The 26,620-nt window shown below is 40.2% G+C and overlaps 1 protein-coding gene across 4 annotated transcripts in view; it reads right to left on the bottom strand.

The window, feature by feature from the left end:
- Positions 1-26,620, bottom strand: part of LOC106076808 (chitin synthase-like) — a 53,046-nt gene that overhangs the window by 15,934 nt on the left and 10,492 nt on the right. For 3 of the 4 annotated variants that reach the window (XM_056008052.1, XM_056008050.1, XM_056008049.1), the window contains exons 6-17: positions 25,628-25,771; positions 24,146-24,314; positions 23,130-23,257; positions 21,714-21,789; positions 17,603-17,698; positions 17,052-17,143; positions 11,583-11,750; positions 10,312-10,449; positions 9,056-9,173; positions 6,475-6,587; positions 2,198-2,351; positions 997-1,200 (exon numbers count right to left, since the gene is read on the bottom strand). In XM_056008052.1, coding sequence (XP_055864027.1) covers positions 997-1,200; positions 2,198-2,351; positions 6,475-6,587; positions 9,056-9,173; positions 10,312-10,449; positions 11,583-11,750; positions 17,052-17,143; positions 17,603-17,698; positions 21,714-21,789; positions 23,130-23,257; positions 24,146-24,314; positions 25,628-25,771 — 1,600 coding nt within the window. The remainder of the gene's footprint in view (positions 1-996; positions 1,201-2,197; positions 2,352-6,474; positions 6,588-9,055; positions 9,174-10,311; positions 10,450-11,582; positions 11,751-17,051; positions 17,144-17,602; positions 17,699-21,713; positions 21,790-23,129; positions 23,258-24,145; positions 24,315-25,627; positions 25,772-26,620) is intronic. The other variant, XM_056008051.1, reaches the window with a different exon arrangement.

The raw sequence follows: 26,620 nt of genomic DNA, 5'->3' as shown, positions 1-26,620 counted from the left end.
GTGGGTGACATTAGCTTCTTTCCAGTCACATACGCGGATACGTCACAGTTTAAGACATTTCTTGATAAATCAGTGAGTGAGTTGGTGGTATTTTAGGTTTGTTTCTTTCCAAAAAGAAAGTCGAGTCTAATAAAAATTAATGTAGATAGCCATAAGCATAATTTATTTAAAATTATTGATACAATTTAATGACTAGATTTTCTTAGATAACAAATTACAATGGCATTACGATAACAGCATTTATATGAAATTATATTTATTAAGAAATATTAATCGAAAAGATTAGAAACAGAATTACAACGTCATTGGACCCCAAGATGACCTGCTAACGGTTGTAAAAAAACGCAAACTAAAACTGCATGGCTATATATTAACATCCCCAAGGATCGCAAAGACTTTCCTACAGGGAACAGTACCAGAAAAAAAGATGCAGGCAACATCAAATACTGGACGGGCATGCCATTGAAAGAGATCGTATCCAAGGCAAAGACAGAGAGGAATGGAGAAAGATGGCCGACAGCTCATGTTTGGTGCCCCAACAGTTCAAAAGACCAAGAGCTAGGCGAAGGTGAAGGTGATTTAGAATGCTTCTCAAATCCTCAAAGTTCCAACATCCCACTCTCTTTCTAAAAGCTGTATTCAAGTCAGGTAGCATTTGTTTTTACACATGGTTATTGTCCAATGCATTGTGTACACAGATGCTTTTACAATGGGTAATACATGTAAACAGACTTTTATCTCTTTTATTGATCCTCCATCTCTTGTTATATTGGACCCTAAGTATTTAAATGACTAATGTTTGGCCATTCAACTGTATACAACATCTCGCCTCGCACTCCATCACAATCTAGTATTTGGATCATTTCAGCATTTTTTCCATGCCTCTTTCTTGATATCTTGCTAAGAACAGCTACAGAAAAACGGAGGAATTTGGTTAACCGAACTGTCACAGTATCCCTACAGCTGCCCTACACTCAATGTTGAACTCGTACTTACCCCAACTGCTGTCCTTTAAATTACAAAAGCAATACAAAGGTAGCAGCAATGAAGCAGAAGGTAGGCACAGAATGTAGATAATTCCAAAGATCAAACATTTGAGTTCTGATGGGTGCAGGAGGATAACAACAATGAAGGAAATAAGGATGGAGCTGAAGTAACAGCAAAACAATGATACCGGTCCAGGTGGTATCCTATATCTGTCTATATAGTATATAGAAATGTAATAGAAAAACATATTTATAGTAGATTAGTATTCCTAACAGATATTTAACATTACTTTGTGAATTTACTAATTAAATATATAGATTTTTAAAAATATTTTATTAAACAATGTTGATAACATATATAAAACAGAGTTATAACGTAGGTACAGAATGAAAGAGATTTTGTTTATTTTGTAGACTTGTTTAGACTTAAGTGATAGATTACAGCAAGTAATGTCTATAGAAGTCTATTTCAAGCTAACATTATCCCTACTTTTTATATGACTAGATATAATAAATTGACAACAATGTCAATTTAGAACAGGATTGGTATGTTGATAAATATTTAAGAAGAATTCATTCTTAGATATTCTAAGAGCCTTGTACTTTGCTTGGAAACCTGGTGATCAGGAAGTGATGTATATGACTGTTAAAAGTACATGAAACATTACCATGAGCACTTTGAGTCTCACTTCTTCAGGACACCAGATTTGTTTTTTAAATCATAGTTAATCTTGTGTCTTTGTAGCTGAGAAGTAAAACGCTTGCCTTCCGAACCAAGAGGTCTCGGGTTCCAATCTCGGTAAAGGCTGGGATTTTGAATTTCGGAATTTTTAGGACGCCCCTGAGTACATCTAACTTTAATGGGTACCTGACATAGTTGGATAAAAGTAACGGTGGTTGGTCGTGGTTCCGGCCACATGACACCCTCGTTAACAGTTGGCCACAGAAACGGATTATCTATACATCCTCTGCCCAATCGATCGGGAGATCTGAAAAGATGTTACAGTTTATCTGTTTTATGACGTGTGTGTTTGATCTGTTCTGTTACTCTATATGTTCAGTAGAGACCAATTTCAATACCTATTTCCATTTTCAAAAGAAACCCAAATTTTGACCATCCTCTTTGTAAACCAAAATCAGTTTAGCTTTGAACATCATAAGTTTCAAACTTAATATTTAAAAAAAAGTAATTCACTAAGGTTTACATTTACCAGTGATCTCCTGTAAAGAGACATTCGGCTGTAGTTCTGATACAAACATCTCATTCTCACTGGGCACATACCATGCATTGTAAAATTCACGAACTGTAGCAAACAAGACGAAGCCCATCACTAGAATATACACACAGGTATAGATGACTGATGCCTGAAAACGTGAACGGTCGATATATGGTAAATTTAAATCATTTAATTAAACAAACAAAATGTTAAAAACATTTTTTTTGAAAAACAAAGCTTATCTAAGGTGAAGAACCGCAAAAGATTTAATACATATCTCAATACAGCAGAAATAAGCTCTTTTTTTCTATTTAAAACGTAATTTATTTATTACTACAAATTGATTAATCAATTTTTTAATTGTTTCGTGCATTGTCGTCGACTATTAATAATTGTGCAAAATTTTAACTTTATCCGAGAATAATAAATTGGAAAAAAAACACGTGTACAAAAACGGCATATCTCCACATATATAGCTACATCTCTGAATAAGTAGCATTTGTGTACCCTTTTCGATACCATATTAAACAATTAATTACCAATAATTATTTAACTAACTGATTTTTTTTTTTGATTGATTCATGTTTTGTTAGGTACCCAAAAAATTGTGTAATGTTTCAACTTGCTCCGAGAAAAGGTGTGTGAAATGACGTGTACAATAATAGTACCAGACGGACAAACGTGACCTAATAGAAGCTTTGTAAAAAAAACAACAAGCTTCTACTGAACTTTAAAAAAGAACGAAACAACTTGAATGTATTAGACCAAAAGTGCAATGAACTTTTTATAATTAATATATTAAATTTGGGCGCCATATACAATGAATGCTGTGCGCCTGACATTCCAGCACAAGGTTCTGACTGTACATAAGTGATATGATGTCACTTAAGGGTAAAGATGGTCCTAGACAAAACACAAGCTCTCCTTTGACATTGTACGACACATTTGCAAGTGTATAAAGTGTAAAAAAAAAAAAAAAAAAGTTTTCGTGTCTCGCGAAAGTATACATTTTTTTTAAACGTAGCTTACAACTCACAAGGGAAAGAAATTGTAATTAACTGATAAGATGGTGAGTTAATTCCCTTTATACTTTGTAGAGAGATAAGTTTGAAACTAACAACAGATGATTATAAAACCTATTTCTATAAGCACTTCCCTGGCAGAGTGGTTAGTGTATTCGCTTAATGAGACCGAGAAGGCTTTAGCCCTTGAGTTCAAATTCAGATCGTTCTTTTTTTTTTTAAATGCATTTAAAATTTGATCCCCCAGATAATCCCATCTTTCTCCCCCACCTTTTCCAACTGGACAAGTGATAGGATCAAATCATACTGAAAAATTCAAAAGCATAAAATTGTGCTTACCAAAAAACAATTGGTAAAAAATATTTGTAATATTTGTAAACTGCAGCACAGTTCCAATTGAAACTAACGAACCGCTTTGAGGCTCTTGCAGATATATTGACCCTTGAAGAAGAGTGGGCCAACTTCAAAGATACCACTATTGGGTGCGCGGAAGAAGTTATCGGAAGGAGGCGAGGTTCATACAAGGAACGGTGGATACAAGACAGAACATGGAAATTGATAGATGAGAGGAAAGAGGCCAAACGAAGACGAGATCAGAAAAATGAAACACAGGATCGTAGCCTAGCGGAAGAAGCTTATAGGGAAGCAGATCTGAAAGTAAAGAGAAGCTGTCGGCAAGATAAACGGGACGGGATTGAGCAGAAGGGACAAGAGGCACAAGCAGCTGCAAGCAGAAATGACACAAAAACCCTCCATCGTATTGTCCGAGATCTCACTGGAGCAAAGAGTGGACATGGGGCACCAATAAAAGACAAGCAAGGCAAAACTTTGTTAACCAAAGAAGAACAGGATGCAAGATGGGTAGAGCACTTTAAAGAGACCCTTAACCAACTGTCGCCAGACCTAACTTACATATTCAAGGACCCCTCTCCAGACAATGATCTCAAGGTCAAGACAGACCCAATAACTGCTGAGGAGGTTACCATGGCCATAGCAGTGCTAAAGAATAACAAAGCACCAGGACTAGACATGATATCAGCAGAAATGCTAAAATATGGGGGACAGTGCATTGTTAACAGAATGACTGATCTCTTAAATCTCTGTTGGCGAACTTCAAAAGTCCCAGAGGACTGGCAAAAGGGAGTGATTGTAAAGCTTCCAAAAAAGGGCAACTTGGCAGATTGCAACAACTGGAGGGGCATTACTCTCCTCTCTGTCCCAGGCAAAGTTTTCAGCACTGTTTTGTTGAGACGGCTTCAACAGTCTGTAGATGAAAGGCTCAGAGAAGAACAAGCAGGTTTCCGAAGAGGCAGATCATGTACAGAGCAGATTTTCGTTTTACGAAATATCATAGAACAAAGTCTTGAGTACCAACAACGGCTAATGATCAGTTTTGTGGACTTCAAAAAAGCGTTTGATAGTGTCCACCGAGAATCACTATGGAAAATAGTTAGAGAATACGGTATCCCAGAAAAATTCGTCCAGATCCTACGACGCCTTTACAGTCAGTCTAGTTGCTGCATTAAAACAGAAGAGGGAACAACAGAGTTTTTTACAATCGAGACAGGTGTGAGACAGGGGTGCATCTTATCTCCCTTCCTTTTCCTCCTAGCCATCGACTACATAATGAGGAGAGCAATGAACCAGACTGCCTTTGGTATTCCATGGCATGAACAACTCCGATTGATGGACTTGGACTTTGCTGATGATGTTGCACTACTCGGGGCTACAAATAAATGCATTCAAGAAATGACGGAGAGCCTAGACAGAGAGGCACCCAAAATTGGCCTCCGCATAAACTTGGATAAGACTAAAATTATGCGAGTGGGATATAAGGCAAAGGGTGTCCCCATCAGACTTGGCGAGTCAAAGCTTGAAGAGCTGGACAAGTTCACGTACCTTGGCAGCATCATAACAAATGATGGAGATGCTTACCATGATGTAGCATGTCGAATAGGAAAGGCAGGGAGCATTTTCCAAAGGCTGCAGCCTATTTGGACTAGCCAAGCCATTGGACTCGAGACAAAAATACACCTTCTCAACACAATCGTCATTCCAACTGCTACATATGCATGTGAGACGTGGAAGTCATCTGTCAAAATTGAGAAAAGACTAAATGTGGCTCAACAGAGATGGCTGAGACGGATTTTGGGAGTCAGTTACACAGACCGGATCTCAAACAAGGAAATCCTATGCCGAACTGGGAGTCGAACACTTAGTGAGGTTGTGACTGAGCGTCGCATGAGGTTTGCGGGACATGTTCTACGTCAAAATGAATTACGCACACCAAGAGTTGCGATAACCTGGAAGCCAAAACGAGGAAAGCGCAAACAGGGACGTCCTCGTATTACCTGGCGACACACCTTCATGGAGGACCTCAGAACAGTGGGAGGAGGCTTCAGACATTGCCAGTGACAGATCATTATGGAGACAGCTTGCCGCCCAATGCGCCGAACGGCGCGGGAGGACCTAAGTCTAAGTAAGTAAGTAATCGCACAGATTTATTATTGTTATTCTAGATCTATTAAACATTTAATTACATGACCGATCCAAACTAATTGATTAAACTACGCTTAATATCACCTTTTTTTTTTAAAAAGTATTTTTAACTTTTCACATGTAAATTATGAGTGAGTCTGGTGTGAATGAACATTTTGTTTTTTTCATAGCTACAATGTTTTGTTTGGTGTAATGCACAAATTGTAAGACTAATTTCCTTACGGACAATAAAGATTATTATTATTATTATTGTTATTGTTTTTCTTTCCTGTTTGCTGTACTTTCTCGCTTTCCCCCTCTTCTTTATAAAAGAAGTTTGTGCTCAGAATGCCTATCCTGCTAATCTATTCTAGATAATAAATAATTAATAACATTTAAACTATGATAAATATTTTGGCTTCGACAAGAAACTATAACCATGTTATAGAACTCATGATTACATTAGTGGTATTCTAGTAGACCCTTTCGTTTTTTAGTAGTTCAGCAGGTAGGTTATAGCAACATTTTTATGGAAGATAAGATATAGTGCTTTTTTACATTGATCGTTCATTGTTGAATTCTTCCTGTGTCATGATAATGTAGAGTATATAACAAACATATATTGAAATATATTCTTATATATTTTTAGTAATTGATGAGTGAATGGTAATAGTCAATATGTTTGGTAAAAATGTTCAACAAAATTCTAAGCAAGCAGCGTATTGAATAATAAAAAAAAGGTAAAAGCAAGTTCTATTAAGTAATACTTGCCCAAATTTGAAGTCTGACTGGCTTGACAAGGCAATACACAATGAACACGAAAGCAAAAAAAACTTGTATCGTGACCGGAACCAACAAAACCCCCATAAAGTGTTTTAAAGCATCTATGGAGAAAAAATACATTAGAATACAATGAGTAGGCCTAATGGATACAGCGTAAACCTTGATTCATCAATGATAAATAAGTCCTAAAGTGAATATATATCTATATAAATATCTCTCTATATATAATATATAAATATATATATACATACATACATGGGCGTAGCCAAGGGGGTCAACCCCTCCCCGAAATGAAATCCCCCCATAAGGGGGGGTCAGGGTTTAGTGACCTTTTTTTTGCTCTGATTTTGTTTATTTTAGATGAAATTTTAATACTAAATCATCACTTTCCCAGCGCAGCCAAGGGGGTGTTGAGTTTAAAATCCCTACCAGGTAGTTTCGCAGTTTAATCCTCCTCTTCTTTACAACAACACACAAAAAAATGCAAACGACAATCCTCAAATTCCAAGAGCATAGCTAAGGAATATTTGATTTTAAAAACCCCCTCCGAAATTTACGATAAAACTTTCTCTACATCATAAGACTATCCATAGGCCTACATCAGTCACCAGAATCTATAAGCGTAGCCAAAAGGGGATTTGTGTTTTTAAAACCCCTCTTAAGTCGGTTTGTAGCTAAAAAAATACCTCTTCAACAAAACAAAAAAAAATTACAAACTTACAATTCTATGAGCGTTGTCAAAGGGGTTTTGAGTTTAAACCCTCCTCTAGCGGGGTTTGAAGCTAAGAAATACCGCTTCAATATAAATAAAGCAAATTACACAGTTAAAATTCCATAAGCAGAGCCAAGTAAAAGGTGGAGGTTTGAGTTTATATCCCCTCCTCCAGATGTCTTTTTTTTAAGTTTAAAACCTTTCCCGATGGTTTTGAGCTTAAAATCCCCCCTACAGAGAGTTTTGAGGTTAAAAGCCTCTCTTTTCAATATTATTCTAAAGCAAACTTCTATGAGCATAGCTAAGAGAGTTTGAATTTAATAAAAAAAAAAAACTCCAGATATTTTTTAGTTTAAAACCACCCAACAGATGATTTTGAGATAAAACTTCCCTTTTCGATATAAAATCTAAAGCAAACCACAGTCACCTAATTCCAAGAGCGTAGCCAAGAGAGGTTACACATTTCTACCAGTGGCTGGGCTACATTAATAAAGTGAGGTTAATAGCCATCTGCGAAATTGAAAAAGACTAAATGTGGCTCAACAAAGATGTCTAAGACGGATTTAGGAGTCAGTTGTAGAGATTGGGTCTCAATGAAGGAAATCTTAAGCCGAACTGGGAGTCGACCCCTTGGTAAAATTTTGACAGAGCGTCGCATGAGGTTTGCGGGACATGTATTCGACAAAATGAATTACGCATAATAAGAGATGCAATGACATGGAGGCCATTACGAGGAAATTGCATACAGGAACATCCTTGTACAACTTCACGCCACACATTCATAGAAGTCCTCAGAGCAGGTGAGAAGAGGCTTCAGACATTGCTAGTGACAGATTTTTGTGGAAACAGCTTTCCGCCCAATGAGCCGAACGGCGCGGGATGATCTAATTAAGTAAGAATAGCACATTAGGTTTTTGAGAGAAAACTTTTTAATAGCAGGATAATGCAATGTAGATACCTCAGAATATGCATTATGTTGGCTTTCAATACCGGAAATAGTACTTGGCGGTGGGACTCCGCCCCGAACCCCGCTGGGAGAGCTCACGGCGCTCCCCAGACCCTCTTGCTGGCAAGGGCGGGGACTCTAAAATTTTTCCACTAACTCCAGGAAGAACCTTTTCTACGGTATGATAAACGTCTTCCGATAGAATGAAGGGTCAAAATAAAATACATGTTAACTAGATAGATAGATGATAGCTAGCTAGCTAGATAGATAGATAGATAGATTTTAATTTAATTTAATTTCCTTTTAATATTATCTAGATTTACTTTCTTTTGGACCTATTGAAAAGAAAGCCAAGCTATTGACTCGGAAAAAAATTCTTGAAATTTCTTGAAGTCTGTAATATTAAATAAAGGTACATCATTTGTTGTGGATAATTGGCTTACGTATTTGCGGGTGGCTCAAGAATGTCTTCTGGTTTCATTTTCGGAAGATGTCTCATTTCATGTGTTCTATGTGCCAGTAGGACCTCTAAAAATTATCCTTACCCATTACACCGATTGCATATTTTTTCTTCAAGCTAATCGAAAAACATTTCTTACGATGGTCTGTCTTGCAGGATACCCAAATCAACAATGAGTAATGCCTCTACACTATTTTACAAAAACATTATCATTTTTATCATGGATTTGATATGGAAGTGTTGTGGTTGTATCCTTATTAACCTATACCATGCGATTTGGTCAATAACGCTAGTCGGTCTACATCATAAGGTTCTATGGTGCCTAGATACACCGAGTGACCTAATGAACTAATTGTGTGACTAGTCTTAGCATCGTGCTAGGCCGCGTATAGACCATTAGTTAGATTCCAAAACATGAGACAGAACCTAACCCTATATTAGGTCTACTTACCACTGATGATCAGAATGATTAAACTTGGTGCCATGATGGTGTAAACGAAAAGTAAAAGTTGGTAGAAGAGCAGAGCCACAGAAACTTTGTTGTTGAACTTAGAGATGTATCGCCATTCCTGAAAAGTAGCACAAGTATCTGACAGTAGTTGGATCAAGAAAGAAATACAAACATACTAAATATTATATTTGTTAAGAAGTCAAAGGCACAAATCTTATATTTGTTGAAGTGACATAAGCAGTGGAAGGCAATGCCGTTTGCCTTCGTGGAAGAAATAAATGTGTTCCAGAGAGACCCTCCATTGGAAAACAAAAGCGTCAAAGACAATCCCATGATTTCTTTGTTTAATCAACATGTAAGAGACCTTCAGTTGATTAGCGTTTTGTTTGAACCTATTGAACATGTTTTGTTTGGATTTTGTTGGTTTTGTTAGATTCTGTTGGTTTTGTTTTGATCTTGTTGGTTTTGTTAGGATTTTGTTGGTTTTGTTGGATTCTGTTGGTTCTGTTGTAATATATGTGTCCCAGAGGCTATGAACGCTAGAGCTTATATTGGCTACCTCAAGAGAGCTCGAGAAGAGTTGAGTTTACTGAGCGTCTAAAGGCAGCATGGAAAACCTTCTCCCAGATACCCCCCTCTCCATTGGTCCACAAATGAGGTTAGACTATAGCTATGAGCATGGAATAAGATGAAATTGCTTCATATAAAAGCTTTTAAAAACAAATGTACTGAAACATGCAGAATGTCCTTTTTTTTAGCACACTCAACCTTTAATTTTCTAAAATTAGTGTTAAAAAGGGGGGGGGGGGCAGATCACTGCAGGATAGTTGGCCAGATAGTAAAAGAACACCGTGTACCTATTTAATATGCATATAAAGTGGACCTCGTTCCGTTAATGTCTGTTACAGAATATTAACTTTAATATTTAAAATATAATAATGTGCTTAAAAATAGGGCCTCTATGAATATGTACAAAACATCTTTTATGTCAAGACAAGGCGTGTTAATATAAATAGAAATGAAACTTTAAATTATAAATGCGCTTTAAGAGCAGAAATGGCTGGCATATTTGTTCACTTTGTCTTGAACTTTGAGTGTGTTAGTTCACATGTTAAGATTGTTGATTTCTTGACTACGTCACGTTTACCAGACGTCTGTGCGAGTATATCTCAGAGGTAGAGATGAACAACTCCCACCCCCCTTAGTTTATCTTATTGTTATTTAGGTTGATACTTTAAAATGTAAAATTTCTGTACCTCAGCCATTTGCATGTGGTTTGTCAGTGTAGAAGGTAGCCATCTTCTCCTTTGTCTGTAAAGATCTCCGAAACAATTCGGACAACTAGATGAAATCTTAGCGTCTGAGCAGTACTTAACTTTCCAACCACTCTGTATCTGAACCAATCAGTTTTACAAGACAGAAGGTAACACTCAAATTAATTTTATCTCTTCATCAATAAATTGACAACAAAATTGTCCTTGTTCGTACGCACTAGTTTGGTCTATTACACATTCCCATCTATGGTGGAATAAATATAAATATCTAGCTTTTTAATTGATCCTGTGTTTAAATTATTGGAAATGCAGAGGATGTTGTTTTTAAGTAATTAAAAAAGTAAAAAAGAACACTTTTATTGTGCTTTTATTTGAACTGTACAATAAAACTATCATGAAATATGAAAAACAAAACAAAGCTTATGCGAATAGTTGTTGTAACTATTAGTTTGGATCAGTCATGCAATTTAAATTTGTAATACATCTAGACCAACAACAATAAATCTGAGCAATTAGAAATATTTTTACCAATAGTTTTTGGTTAAGTTAGGGCTTTTAGCTTTCTCAAGACACTATGATTCTATCTCTTATCTGGACCAGTTGGGGAAATGAGAGGGGGTGGAAAGAAAGAAATATCTGCGCGAATTTTACCGTAAATGTATTTTAAAAACATTTATTTTTTTTAAATTTGAACTCATGACTCAAGCCTCATTAATCCGACATTCTAGCCACTTTGCTAGTGAGATGTGAATGAAAATAGAAGATTGTATAATTATCTAATGTTTATTTCAAACTTACTTTAAAGCAGCGAACTTTAAAGGGGACTAATTTAGCTTATACTACCACTTCAGCCAAGTATAATTTCTTTCCCTTGTTCGAGATACCAAACAAAATAATTAATTACCAATAGTTAATTTACTAATGTTTTTTTTTTTATTATTGATTTTTGTATTATCAAGTAAAAGAAATATCAATTTCTCTTCCTTTTTCTGTTACTGTATTCTTATTGCTTTAAGAACGTAAACAAAATATTAAAATTTAACATGGAAATGAAAGAGCTATTAACATTAACAATGAAAATATTCAATATGGATACACATGAGTTTCGAATATTTTTGTTTGTTCTAATTTATATGGAGGTCTTTTTTTTTTATTTTTAATTTTTTAAATAGTTCATACAATAATGTTGTTGTTTTTTTGATTTACTATAATAGTTTGTTTCTAAAAAGATTTACAGGAAGCTAAGAACTCACCAACAAAGTACTCAGCCATCTATCTTCCCCAAAATCTTTGATCAAGAAGTCATGGGAACTTTCAACAGGAGTGCTATACTTAGCGAGGACGTCGTCGAGCGCCTGTAGCCTGAATACACTAAAACATCCAGAGGCACAGAGCACTGAACCTAAGACATGCTCAGCTGTCTAAAGGAAAAGGAAGCACATTAAAAGTAAAGTTTGGTTTCCCTTTCAGACCTTGCAATCTATAGGGCAGATGATGGTAAGGTTTTCTGTTTCTGTGGCCCCGCGGCGTTCCAGTACCACCTCATCGTGGTCGCCGCGTGAACACTCCGCTCTTTGGGAGTGGCCAAGGGTACTGGTTGCTTGCCGCTGATGAATGAGCAGCCGGCAAGTGTAAAAGGAACTCAAAGGGGTTATGTCCAGCCCCCCCCTGTGGGGCCCCGGGGCAACGGTGAGTAAGAGACCTAACGGGATCTCCGAAAAGCGGATAGCGCTGGACACCAACTCGAGGGTTGGTCGGGTTCTCCTGGGACCCGGCTGATTCGCGGGTCTCACTTTGGGCAAAGACTGGACTGACTGGCGCGGCCTTAGCGGGCTGCGTCGGGCGGACCGGTCGGCGCCCACGAGCTAGGCTCTAACTAGCCCGTTCCCTGGCGCGCTAGTGGAGGAATCCGCCGCGACCAAAGGCGACTCTGACACTGGGAATATCGAGAAACGCGTGCCACCCCACTCCTGCCTTGCAGGAAACTTATATGCCAATCTGTGGCGGTGATTGCTTGGGCAGGTCTCTGCCTTGCCCTTAGTGGCGACATAAGTATAGGCCATGCACGCTGCTGCATTAGAGCAGTAACTAAGGCCGCCAACGGCCTTAACCATACAACCATGATTGACACAGACACAGTAAAAAGCGGGCACGAGCAGACCCGAACAGGCTCCGTGTGCCGGGTAGTGGGCGTCAGGCCTGGACACGAAAAGTCAGCTACTAGTCGCCCCGCGACCTCGATGAGGGGGAATTTGTCAGGTCGTGAAAAGTCAGCTAAAATTCCTCCACCTAAGTCCTCTTCTCAACGAACACTGCATTCGTACCTCCTTCGGAGGTCCGATCCGAATAAGGTTGATGGAAGTCTGCCACAACCTCCTGCGGACCTAGATACACCACAGGCAAATATGACTGGAAGCGAAATAGTGACGGGAGCCTCCGGCCCCCAAACAACCCAAATTGACACTAGTGGGATCCAACCCACTCCAGGGACTAAGCCCATAAACACTAGGTCCCTCCTGATCTTACAAATTAACATCTGCGGGGTCATCCCAAAGGTGTTAGAGCTCTCAAAACTCCTCCACGAGAGGGCAATAGACGTGGCTTTACTACAAGAGACACTAACTGGCAAACGTAATGCCAGTATCACCGGTTATACTGCATTTAAGTGCAAATGCACAGACTGCCGGGGGCTCATCACTTATGTACGCAACAATCTGGTTGCTACACAAGTCCCCGGTCCACGAGTGCACGGGCGTACCGACGCCATCACCCTCGAGATACATAAATTAGGGCGCAAACTCACGGTAACTAATCTGTATAACCCCCCCCAAGCACGAAATTAGTCTCGAATATGACGGTACCAATATCAATTCTCACAACGTCATCGCAGGAGACTTTAATGCTAAGTCTCAGCAGTGGGGCTATGATTCAACCGACTCATCGGGACATAAAATTCATGAACTACTAAATAACTCTAATTTGTTCTGTCTGCAAAATAAACACACTCCCCCAACTCTATACCATACCGGAAATGGCAGCCAATCTAGACCAGACCTTACTCTAATCACAGCTAATCTAGAATCACATACTCAGTTTCAAGTCCTAGATGACATTGGAAGTGACCATAGACCCATATTAGTCACAATTGCCCTCTCAGAGGCCAGTGGTGTAACCCCAAAAGCCCCGCGTAGATGGAGTTACACCAAGGCGAACTGGCCAGCCTACGAGGCAGCAGTCAACACTGCCCTTATGAATATTGCAGTGGAGGATAGGGACGTTGACATCATATACGGCGAATTAACAGCAGCTATGTTGGGTGCGGCCAAGAGGTTTGTCCCGCGGACTTATCCTGGCGTAAGGCAGAAACGCGTGTGGTCTCAGGAATTGAATAAGCTGGTCCTGAGACGAAAGCGAGCCCGGAGGCTTGCTGAACGGAAGGGTACCCCTGAAATCCGGCGGGAGTACAATCGGCTCTGTAGAGCCACGAGTGAGCTGGCCCGACGCGTCCGGTCGGACCATTGGAACGCTGCCTGCGCCGGGATGGATCTTCGGGATACCTCGAAAGCCTGGCGTCTTCTGCGAAACCTAGAGGCCAAAGACACAGCGCGAACGGCTGCCCCTCTATTGTCACCCGGAGGGCCGGTCTCGACGGTAACCAAAATGGCCGGCTTGTTGAATCGACATTTTGCTAAAATCAGCAAGCCCGAAAAGAAGTCTGCCATGTCCAAAGCCCTCAACAAAGAACGTAAGAGGCTCGAGAGGGAGCCGGATGAGCCGGAAAGCCAAGCAACGTGCAACGCGCCCTTCTGTCGTGCTGAGCTGGACAGAGCGATAGCTAAGTGCAAAAACCGAAAAGCTCCGGGGCCAGACAAGGTTACCCCCGAGATGGTAAAACACCTTGGGGGCATTGCGAGAGATAAACTCCTGGAGTTTATGAATCGAACCTGGGCAGAGTCCAGACTGCCCGGGACCTGGAAGAGTGCTGTCATTGTACCAGTCCTTAAGAAGGGAAAAGACGCGACTAACGTGGAGTCCTACAGACCCATTTCACTAACCTCAACCCTTGGCAAAGTTGCTGAGCGAATGGTTAACGAGCGGCTAGTTTGGTGCTTTGAGAGTGCCGGTATCCTGGCGCCAGAACAGGCTGGCTTTAGGGCAGGCTTGAGCCCAATCGACCAGGTCACGGCATTCGCACAGGAGGTGGCCGACGGGTTCCAGAGGTCCGAGAGCACATACGCGGTGTTCATAGACCTAAAACAGGCCTACGATCGTGTGTGGAAGCAAGGCCTCTATCTTAAGCTAAGAGCTATGGGTGTGCGGGGCAAAATATACAATTGGATACAATCCTTTCTGTCAGGGAGGAGCACACGTACAAAATACCAGCACTCCCTTAGCAAGCCAAAACAACAACTTAATGGCCTGCCTCAGGGCTCCGCCCTGTCCTGTACACTTTTCATAGCCTTTCTTAATGATTTGCCCAGCTCACTACGGTCCAAAAAACTGCTATATGCTGACGATATTGTCCTCTGGTCAACCGGGAAGAAAGCCGACCAAATTCAGGCGGCACTTCAAGCAGACCTCCATACCATTTCCTCGTATTGCGACAAATGGCAGATTCAGATAAACGTTGCCAAAACGACCTGGTCCCTGTTCAGCCTAGGAATCGACATCCTTAAGGCTCCATTCGAGCTTCAACTCGGTGGGCTGCGACTCCAGCGTGAAAATACGCCAAAATATCTAGGGGTGACCCTGGATAGAAAACTGTCAATGCTCCAGCACGTCCAGGAAGTTGAACGAAAAGCCTCGGAGAAGTTAGCGTTATTAAGAAAGCTGGCCAGCACAAAGTGGGGTGCTAAAGCTGACATGCTACGCACATTGTATCTAGGGGCAGTCAGATCACAAATCGAATACAGCTATACAGTTCAAGTATATGCTAGTAAAACTGCCCTCGAATCACTCGACCGGGTACAAGCACAGGCTCTACGGTTCATTTGTGGCACCTTTAGGACAAGCCCAACAAACGCTGCTGAAATTTTTACAAACGTGGCACCCTTACATCTTAGGAGGGAGAGGGCAGTACTTACGGCCTACGAGCGCTATAAAAGGGGCGACTCTAGGCTACCCACCTCAATTTTAGTGCGACAGTGGAGAGAGAGGAACCGCATTAAAATGCGATCGTTCCTACACATAGCGGTCAATTTGTCAAATACAGCTGGACTCTCCACTGATAGAATTCCTATTAGAAGAATCAGTACGTGCCCTCCGTGGAGGAGATTGCCGGCCCCACAAATAAACCTGTCCCTGTTAGGGCAAGAGGGAGCCACCAAGAGGCGATTAACACCTGCCATTCTCCAAAACTTGGCATCCATAACTATAAAATCCTACCCATCAGATGCCATATTCTGTTATACCGATGGGTCGGTAATGAGGGACCCCGATAGATCGGGGTATGGGGCCCTTATTGTCTACCCCGACCGGACTGAACCAGATAGGCTCTCTGGTCCATGCGGCTACGCTGCATGCTCCATGGATGCCGAACTGACAGGGATAACTAGGGCGTTCGAGGCCATTAGGGCCCGAATGCTCGAACGCGAGACTAGCGCCACTACGGTGGTGTTGGTCACTGACTCTCGCTCCAGTCTCCTAGTTATGGGTGGCGGCGGGGGAGGGTCGCCCGTAATAGAAGAGGCAATCGGCGCCGCAGATAACATCCGCCGAGCTATTGGAGCTGTCGTTTATATGCAGTGGGCGCCTTCACATTGCGGCGTGAAGGGCAATGAAACGGCAGACGCCCTCGCAAGGGAGGGTGCAATGGCAGCCACACACCTCGAAGCACCAAGCACGTACTTTCAAGCAACGGCACAAATCCGAGCACTCATTCATGAGAAGTGGTTAAAGTCCTGGGAGGAATCCGACAGAGCACGTGGTGTCTGGCAGCGCATGCGTCACCCAGATCGCGACGATCCATGGTGGCGACTGAGGAGGTCAGAGCAGTCAATAGTTGCGCAATGCAGGACGGAACACTGTCCTATTGGGGCATATTTTGCCCGGTTCCGCACTAACTTTGACTCCCGATGCCGTCACTGTGGAGAGAGCGTCGAAACAGTGTCGCATGTCTTGTACGAGTGTCCCCAGCTCCGCGAGCTAAGGGGGGACTTGCCTGTGCAGTCACTCGACTTGTATGGTAGCTATGAGGCACTACGCCGGACGGCTAAGTTTCTTGCCAGAGCACTACGGGAGGACTAGTCCTTCCTGCTCTGATTTTTCAATAGGAGTTCATCTCAGGTTTCTGTGGCCCATAGTTAACGATGACGTCATGTAGTCAGAACAAAAACCAACCGCCTTTACTTCTCCCCAATAGAGCTGGGGGCACTCATTAGTGCCTTTAAAAAATCCAGAAATTCAAGATCCCTTTCTTCCCCAGGATTCGAACCTGGACCCCCACGGTTCGGAAGCCAAGCACTTTATCACTCAGCCACCACAGCCTCGGAAGACATTTAAATATTTTAATTATAATTAACAGCATGGCAGCGTTCTATTTGGTCAAATGAATGTAGTCATGTATTTAAGTCATAATGGGCTGTGTGACTGATTGAACTCATGGCTATCCGAGGATACGCAAATTAAAAACTTGTTTACTTCCCTAAAGGATGTCAGATACCCATTACAAGTTGGGTGGAATCATTATGTAACAATAAAAAAAATATCGTTAGAGTTCTTACTTTCTGAGACCAGTGCGCTGTGGAGTATTCAAAGGTCTGATACCAAACGACAGGTCCCATACCCTCAGGAATAATACGAGCACATACCGCACCTAAGACAATAAGAATACACTACATACACACACACATAAACACAATAGAGTGGTTAACCAAAAGTTTATAATAATAAAAAAAATATGAAAGAAATTGTGTTGTTTTTTTTCCCTTTTCCCCCCCATTATTTTTGTCTCTTTGTTTCACTTGTTTTCATTACTTGCCGGTTGCCAAGCAACCATTACTATTCAGTTTTTATTATTCATTAGACAGAACTAAGTTGTTGCTATATTTTTGTTAGAAATATTTTTTGTGGCATCTATTTAACAAAAGATATAACTTAATAACAAACTGAGTCATTTTAATCAAATTACTTATACGAAACTTTATATTTAAAAAAAAGCATGAGTTTAAGATCTGCTTTATTTTTTGTACAATTTGGTTAGATGTTTTATGGTTTAATATTAATTCTAAGATATAAAAATGTTTAATGCACAATCCATGATGTGGCTAGTTACCTAGATTTGTGTCCCTGCTGATCTGATCTAGCAATGACTCTATTGCCTGGGGTGTGAAGCTGACATCGCCGTCTGTCATCAGGATGTACACATTGTCTAGAACAGATGTAAACTTTTTGAAACTCATGTATCAAAAACTACACAAGAGTTTTGTCTACATATGATGTAGGGTAGTCTAAGGTTAAAACCGCTTTATTGATCTTCATTGGAAATATGTCTAGATTACAAAGATTGTTTTGAAGGTAGAAGCAATAATACCTGTCATTTGAGCTACTTCTTAGCTAATATTTACAGGACCTAGACACATTTTTTGTTAATAATTTTTTATACAAAGTCCTAAAAGGAAAAAAATCTCAACTCAAAGAGATTTCAGATAATTTGAGAAGTCAGACATAACTCCTCACAAGTTTACTCTGTATCGCTACTACTATAAAAAGATAGAAGACTACTAGTGGTCACTTACTAACAAGTATAGATCTAATTTTTAATCTGGCTGAAATAAAATATAAACACCCTTTAGTTTTTTGGGAAACAAAATATTGAATACATTTATGCTACTGCTTTGATTGCTGCCTGCCAGTCAGCATTACACCACGTGCTTCCCTTTTTTATACCCATCATCCTTCCTCCTCTTCCTGTCTCTAAGCCCCGCCCTTAACATCATTTAGCAATGACATCATTTTTATGAAAACATATTGTTACGAATCTCACTATCCAGGCTCTCTGCAAACTGCACCATACACCACCAACTTAAAGAACTTGACAAGTCAGGGCTCCAAAATAACGTAAAGGTTTAATGTCCATAAATAACAGCCAATACTGTACAATTGGCAGCACGTAGAACAGTACAAATAGCTCTGCGATAACAAATATCTCTCCGATAACACCGTTCCGACCGTATCAAGTCTTGCACTGGTCTCTCCGTCTTGTTCCGGGCTTGCACTGGGTTCAACAGTTCAGGACTGACTTCACACACTAGGCTCGTTGTGTCGGACTCGATCACAGACCAAGATCAAGACGCCAGCCGTCTCAACTGTACTTGATAGTACTTCGCACTGAACCGTCGTAATGCTCCGTACAGGACCACACCGTTGAACTGTGCTGTAGTCGACCGTGTTCTGAACTCCTGTCGTGAACCCGCTTTCTGAACCGTCTTGACTGCGACACCTCCGCTCTTTATATAGGGTCCCTACTGGCCTTCTCGAACCGGACAGAACGCCGCTCGACGTTTCTAGGTGGTCAGATGACTACAACTCTCGTGACGCCCCTGAGCTCTGTTCACGTCGGCGATTCATCCCGAACTCTCTTGTTGACACTTGTCTCGGCCGATCGTCGTAACTCGTCACGGTTGACCGCTCGTCTAGCGCTGGCCTGGGGCGATTTGCGTCGGCTGACTACACACACACCACTACCCCCATCTGTGCCACCACCAGGTTTATAACACTGCCCCCTCCTTAGATCTGTCCGTCCCGGACAGAATCAACATCATGGCATTGGCTGTGAAGTTTCATCGCTGTAGGTGGGGGTCGATCGGTGGCAGTTGGCTTGCCTCTTGAGCTTGACGGAGTCATCCATGTTGCAGTCAGCAATGGTCGCTTCCTTCTTCTTCGCCAGTTTGCCTTGACCTGGTTGCCCCGCCATCGTGCTTTCATCGCCATCCACGTGGAACTTAGAAAACGTTTTCTTCTCCTCCAGTTAGCCTTCGTCTGGTTGTATCGACCTCGTGATCGCATGGTCATCCATATTGCACTCAGCAAAAGTCGCCTTCTTCTTCTTCTCCGCCAGTTGGTCTTCATGTGGTTGCAGTGATATCGAGGTTGCATCGTCATCCATCTTGCATTCAACAAAAGTAGCCTTCTTCTTCTTTCAGTTCTCTAAATTCAAGTTCGTACAGCAGTTTCAGACGAGCCATAGTAGATCCGATCCAATCCGATTCCGATCCGATCCCACTTCTGACACCAGTTTTGCGAATCTCACTATCCAGGCTCTCTGCAAACTGCACCATACACCACCAACTTAAAGAACTTGACAAGTCAGGGCTCCAAAATAACGTAAAGGTTTAATGTCCATAAATAACAGCCAATACTGTACAATTGGCAGCACGTAGAACAGTACAAATAGCTCTGCGATAACAAATATCTCTCCGATAACACCGTTCCGACCGTATCAAGTCTTGCACTGGTCTCTCCGTCTTGTTCCGGGCTTGCACTGGGTTCAACAGTTCAGGACTGACTTCACACACTAGGCTCGTTGTGTCGGACTCGATCACAGACCAAGATCAAGACGCCAGCCGTCTCAACTGTACTTGATAGTACTTCGCACTGAACCGTCGTAATGCTCCGTACAGGACCACACCGTTGAACTGTGCTGTAGTCGACCGTGTTCTGAACTCCTGTCGTGAACCCGCTTTCTGAACCGTCTTGACTGCGACACCTCCGCTCTTTATATAGGGTCCCTACTGGCCTTCTCGAACCGGACAGAACGCCGCTCGACGTTTCTAGGTGGTCAGATGACTACAACTCTCGTGACGCCCCTGAGCTCTGTTCACGTCGGCGATTCATCCCGAACTCTCTTGTTGACACTTGTCTCGGCCGATCGTCGTAACTCGTCACGGTTGACCGCTCGTCTAGCGCTGGCCTGGGGCGATTTGCGTCGGCTGACTACACACACACCACTACCCCCATCTGTGCCACCACCAGGTTTATAACAATATTATACAACAAAACATGTACTGAACTGTCGAAAGGAGATTTACTATATAATGAAAAAAACAACTACTAATGTCTTTTGTCGCTGTTGAAGTGCTTACTACCAGCTATGTGTGAAGTCTAGACACAGTGGCGTAACTAGGGTATATGATGCCCAGTGCGGCAGCTTGTGATGATCCCCTCCCCTCGCTCCCCCCCCCCCCAAAAAAAAAAAAAAAAGAAAAACGAAATAAAACAGAGACATATCGTTTTCTCCCCCGAACTAATGTGTAGTCATTGTTCAAGTAGTGCTACTTTGCCAAACAAAAATCCTTTAACAAATAAGATACTACAAATAAGATACTACAAATAAGACTTACGTGCTTTCTTGCTCGCAAAACTATCAACAATTTTATCGAAATCTCTTTTTTCTTACATCAATGGCCAAATTAATGAGTCGCAATTTTTTTTTTTAGAGTTGATCGCAATTAATTCGATCTGAGGATTCAATAGTTGGGATGGCGACAAAAATTCATGCTTACTTACCACATTATGATATTGCTCATATGGGGTGATTTTTTGAATTATCACGTCCAAGGAAGAATAAACTTCCATCCGTAGCGCTTTTTTGTGTGATACTTCAGAATCTTCACCTTTTTCGACTGTTATCCTTTTTCGTGTGGCCAATACGTCTTTGAGGTCTGCTCATCTCCAGATCTGTGCACAAGCTTTTGGCACATTGACACTTGCTACAGCGATTTCGTCCCGACTATAAGTTAAGAATATTTTTAAAGTTTTCCGTTGAAGTGCGCAGAGTCTCGAATGGGCGATTCGTGTTTTGGAAGGTAGAGTTAGGTGTCTTTTATTTTAGTTAATACAGCGACCAAAACCACAAGGTGAGGAAATAAATGTAGGCTGCATAATAACTAACAAACCGCCTGCTTCAGATCTAGTAGAGGATTTTCCATCTGTACTAGTCAATGTCTCTAGAGTTTCTATTATTTTTGAAAATTAAATTATAACCATCTTGACGGCGTATCCTCTGGCGCTCCAGTGGGTTTGAACCAAGCGCTTAGATCTAAATGAAAGCAGCGTACCAAGCAATGAAGTAACATGTACCATGTGCCCCAGAAGAAAATGGGCATGCAAAAGAGCGTTGCCTTAAGAGATTTAAACAAATGCAGTAAATTAAAGAAAGAACATTAGAGATGAACCAAGTAGCAAAATAATTAAATTTGTAGTTAACATTTCAAATTCAGTAGTTTGTGTTCTTTCATATATGTACAATGTGTTATATTTTGGAGAAAGTTTATCCGTAGTTTGATGCCTGCGTCACCCGCACATTTATAGCTACGCCACTGACTAGACATTATCATAATGATCATCCACGCTAATTAAATGTCTTTAATGGTTCACTTCCTTACCTCTATTCTGTTCTTGGCAGAAATCTAAACAATATGAAATGTACATCACTTGACTCCATCTCTTCCTCTGGTAAACCTTTCATTAAAACAAAAAACTACACTTAAGTGTAAATACTTGATGTGCGTGTTAAGTACTAGATGAATGTATCAAGTGTAGTAACGGTATTTTAAGTGTTTAGTGGGGACAGCGAAGAATTCGACTTTTACTGTCACTGTAAATAACGACATGTCATTTGGTCGTGAGTCGTTCTGCTGACCACATAACATCCTCGTTAACAGTTGGTCACTGTAACTATCAAACATCACATTGATTCAAGTACTGCTAAGGAAGGAACTTGAACTACTAACTACCATTAGTCCAAGGCAGAGTTGGTCTTTATAGAACTGTTGTGCTTGTCCTTTCTTTTAAAGTAGCTAACAAAAAATTGTCGCTTTTGGCATATGGTCATCCCCTATAGGTGTCGTAGCCTGCGCCAGTGGCGGACTGGGTGTCATAATCGGGCTAGCATTTCAATTCAATCAGGCCCATAAATTTCATATCGTTTGATGAACATTTATAGGCATACCTGTCCTCAAAATCATATGTTAAGTTATCGATAACTGTACACATACATGACAGAGACGTCTTCAAGCCACACCTTCACGGAGGACGCCAGATGGGAGGAGGCTTCAGACATTGCCAGTGACAAATCTTTATGGAGACAGCTTGCCGCCCAATGCGCCGAACGGCGCGGGAGGACCTAAGTAAGTAAGTCTTAGTCTTAGTTGATTTTTAATCGCTAAGCGTGTAGGCCCTAAAAGGATGAAGCCTACTAGTAACACTGTCTATGGATGTAGGCTATTACATTATTTCTGAACATTAGTTCCGTTAAATTAGTATTAGAGAGATTTCATTAAACACGACGCCCAGAGGGATCCCGTTCATAAAAGAATATTATAAAAATTTTAACAATTAAATACATAGTGGCATCCATGCGGCCCTTTAGGTGGCCGGCCCACCTGGCAATTTGGTTACCGGCCCACCGGACATTTGCCAAAATGCCCATAGAGCCAGTCCGTCCCTGTCGATCAATAAATAGTGCCACTGCAAAGTCCACACAGGTATTCTGTAGAAGTGGGGCGTCTGAAAGCCAATGATCTCTGATAACAACGTAAGACACGTATAGAAGTCAGAGACACACATCTGAGACTCAAAGGAAAGCACTTTCCGAAAACAGGGGAAGTTGTTGAAAAGAAAATAGATCCCGGGTGGACAAAAGATGTTTGCTTCAGATGTAATCAAAAGTATACACGTTTCTTCGTGGTCACGTAAAATAGAGCTCTCTATTATTCCAGTTCAGGTTTAGCATTATATTTATTAGAAACTCTTATATATAAATTAGATAAAAATGCTTATTTGAAAGAAAAAATTACTACCAGTGAGTTGTCTTTAAGATTCAAACTAAAAAGCATTGTTTTATTGTCTCTATGACTTTTAGGTAGCTCCCATTGCAGATGTAATCCAAACGGTGTTTTTATTGTCTTGCTATCCTGAAGCTTCACATCTGAGGAGAAATATGTACATTTGACTTTAGGAAGCTCAGTGTAAGGTGTGTGTATTTTGTGTTTGTACATTTGACTCAACTTGATTAAACAAACTTGGCATAAATATTCCTTACAGAACAGCGTAGTGCCAGTTAGATAATTGTAGAACGCTTATAGTAAATCACTCCGTTTGTTTGCCTGTCTGGTACAAATCATGTCCCAATTGCCTACCAGGACAAGGATACGAGAGAGAGAGAGAGAGAGAGAGAGAGAACTGGTTCATGTGTGGCAACGGGAACAAGGTGACCTTAAAACTCACTGCCCTCTTCCATTCACCAGCTCTAAATCCTCATGAAATTTGGTGACTTTTGTTCACTTTATTTTTCTTTTTTGAAAAGATTTTTTTTAACCTAAGGACCGTCTCAGGGGAGTTAAGCTCTAAATCCTCTGGAGGGGGTTTTAAGCTAAAAACTCCCTTGGCTACGCTCTTGAAATTTAGTGACTGTAGTTTGCTTTATTTATTTTTTGAAGAGGTGGTTTTGACCTCAAGATTTCCTGGAAAGAAGATTTTTAACTCAAAATCCTCTGCAGTTTTTTTTCCACCTTCCCTTAGCTGCGCTCATGCAGTTTGGTGACTGTAGTTCTTTATTGAAGATAAGACTTTTAACCTCATACCCACCTCGGCAACCCGGGGAGGGGTGGTCACGTCCATGAAATTGCTACTATAAAGAATAGCACCTCTGTTCATGTTGTTATTTTTATCAATGATAATAACATCATCTATCAAATACAAGATGATGACTATAATTTTATTTTTTTTATTTCATTGAGATAGATGTTTAGTGCGCTCTGCTTAGCAAGACATTTGTCATTATAAATATAGAATATTTGAAGAGCCTAGTATTTACCTAAACATTCCTCAAGGAGTGAGACAAGTTGTAAAGAGTACTCTGTCAGCCTGTCACCGTTGACGCCCCCATCAAAGAATATATGAGACTCGAACTGTGTGTTAGTATTTCTCTGACAAATGTTGACAAGAGCCAAGGACTTGAGAACGTTTCTCATTTCTTGAGCGTTCTGATTGGACCAACATATTGACATGGAAAAAGCAAATTGTTAGAGCCCGTAATCATTAGAATATACATTAATTTATAAGATGCGTCAAAAGATGGGAGCATTCGTAAGTCAATATAGATATATAGATGTGTAATACGCACTTGGGTTATGACTGGTATCTTGTAAACAAAGTTTTAAAAAATGCTTTTTAGCGGCCCCCGAAAGGGAAAAAGACGCTATTAGTTTTGTTTGGTCTGTCTGTCCGTCCGTCCGTCCCGTTTAGATTTCGTAAACTAGAAAAGATGATGAAAATCCGACATCATGATATTTTAGAACATTCAATGTTCTGATGCAACTCCATTTGTTTTCTTTTCTGAAAGCGAAAAATCTAATTTTTAAAATCAACTATGCAGTTTTTTCATAAAAATACACCATTTTTACTACTATTCACTATTAATAGTAACAACACGGGAGGCTTTTAAGTAAGGGAGATAACAATTTACCATTTTTAACAGATTTATGCAAACTGTTTTAGATTCTTTGTCAAATTTCTTTTTTACATTTGTATTACCAAGTTAAGTAAGTTCTGTTATACTAAGTACAACATCTATAAAAAAAATTACTTTTTTTTAAAGAGAAAAAAATCTATTTAGTATGCATATAAGTTGAACATAATGTAAAACAACAATAAATAATTAGTTTTTTAAATTAACGCGTAAACCGCGGGGCTGCATCTCCAAACGTAACACTGAACTAAAGGAATTATTTTTCTCTTGAGGCTTTCAATAAGAGATTGACCCTTCACAAAACAATTATATCAATTAGATACCCATTATAAGACATCAGTTAGGCCAGGCTCACATCTAACTTCACATTCACTATTCCCTGGTCTGCTGGACCGTTGGGGCACCACACAAGATCTATCAACCTTCTTTCTCCATTCTACTCTTTAATCTGCATTTGATAGAATTTCATTCTGATATATTTCTATTATTTCTGAAAATATTGCAATCTGTCTTTTACCTGCCTGGATGGACCACTTCTGATAGAATTTCATTCTGATATTTTTTCAGAAAATATTGAAACCTGCCTTTTTACCTACCTGGATGAACTACTTCGGGGGTCGATTTTGAGTTTGTGTTTTCACATAAATTGTCTTTGTAACCTTGTTTATTAATGAACTTATGCCAGTTTCATACAATGCTCCAGAAACGAAAATAATTACATCCAAGTCTAAATAGGACGGCAGGGGATGGTAGCTAGCAGTCGTCCATTAAAAAGAATATCCAGAGTTAAAAAAGAGCTAAACATTGTGGGAAAAAACTTGATCTTACCTCCCTGTACATAGTTGTGCATATCAAAATCTTGGACGGCCAGTTGACATGACACGGACACTCGAGTTCAGAAATAGTATCTCGACAGTTTAGAAATAAACTTGCATCGACTGTGCCAGAGAAAGAGACAGGAATCCAGAAAAGCTGTAAAAAAAACATTGAGTGTGTAAAACGTATCGACCTATCATAACCTATATATACATGTGATCTAAACGAGATAATATTTCATTAACGAAGTGCCAAAAACTCAAAAAATAACTTGGGATGATTGGTCTTATCAGCATAGAGTTAGTCAACCTAATCGTATCAAAGATAATGTGAATGCCTCTCTCAATTATAATAGTATTGTCTACAGTTGTTTAATATAAATTCCAACTTTATAAGCGAGGCGGCATCATGTTCTTATAAAAAATGTGTATGCCTCGTTCTATTCAACTAGCGGACAAAAAGTGTGATTCAATGTTTGTATAAAACAAATAGCAATAAATGAAATATTTGTTGCAGCGTACAACTATTAGACTCGTGTGAATTGAAAGATATAGTATTTAATATAAGAATTTATATATTGTAATGGATGTTTATCCTGTACTGAAGTCAACTGTAAATGATTGTTAGATTTCAATCAATTACTCAGCAAGTGTTTGGGTTTCTTGTTCGGGTGTATTCAATGTAGTTGAACAACAGCACATAATCAACACCACCGATTTTAACTAGTAAAAAGATGTGGTCAACACTGATGAATAATGAATAATAAGTTTAATCCAATAAAAGGCCACAGTCAGAGTCTCTGTCAAATAAAACACGTGTTTACCCGCTAACTGATTTTCAGTCTCTAACCCAAAATATCCCAAGCGTCACTTGTCCCGTTCAATATACGTCTTCTATGGTGCATCTCTAACTAACTAATAATATTAACTAAGTCTCTATTTCTACAGTAGAGATCAGAATATTGCTTTTGATAAAAGCATTTTTTTAATGTTATTAGTTTATAGT

This window comes from Biomphalaria glabrata, chromosome 13 (genome assembly GCF_947242115.1).
Source record: "Biomphalaria glabrata chromosome 13, xgBioGlab47.1, whole genome shotgun sequence".
Taxonomy (NCBI): domain Eukaryota; kingdom Metazoa; phylum Mollusca; class Gastropoda; family Planorbidae; genus Biomphalaria; species Biomphalaria glabrata.
This window is presented reverse-complemented; position numbering and strand designations above follow the sequence as displayed.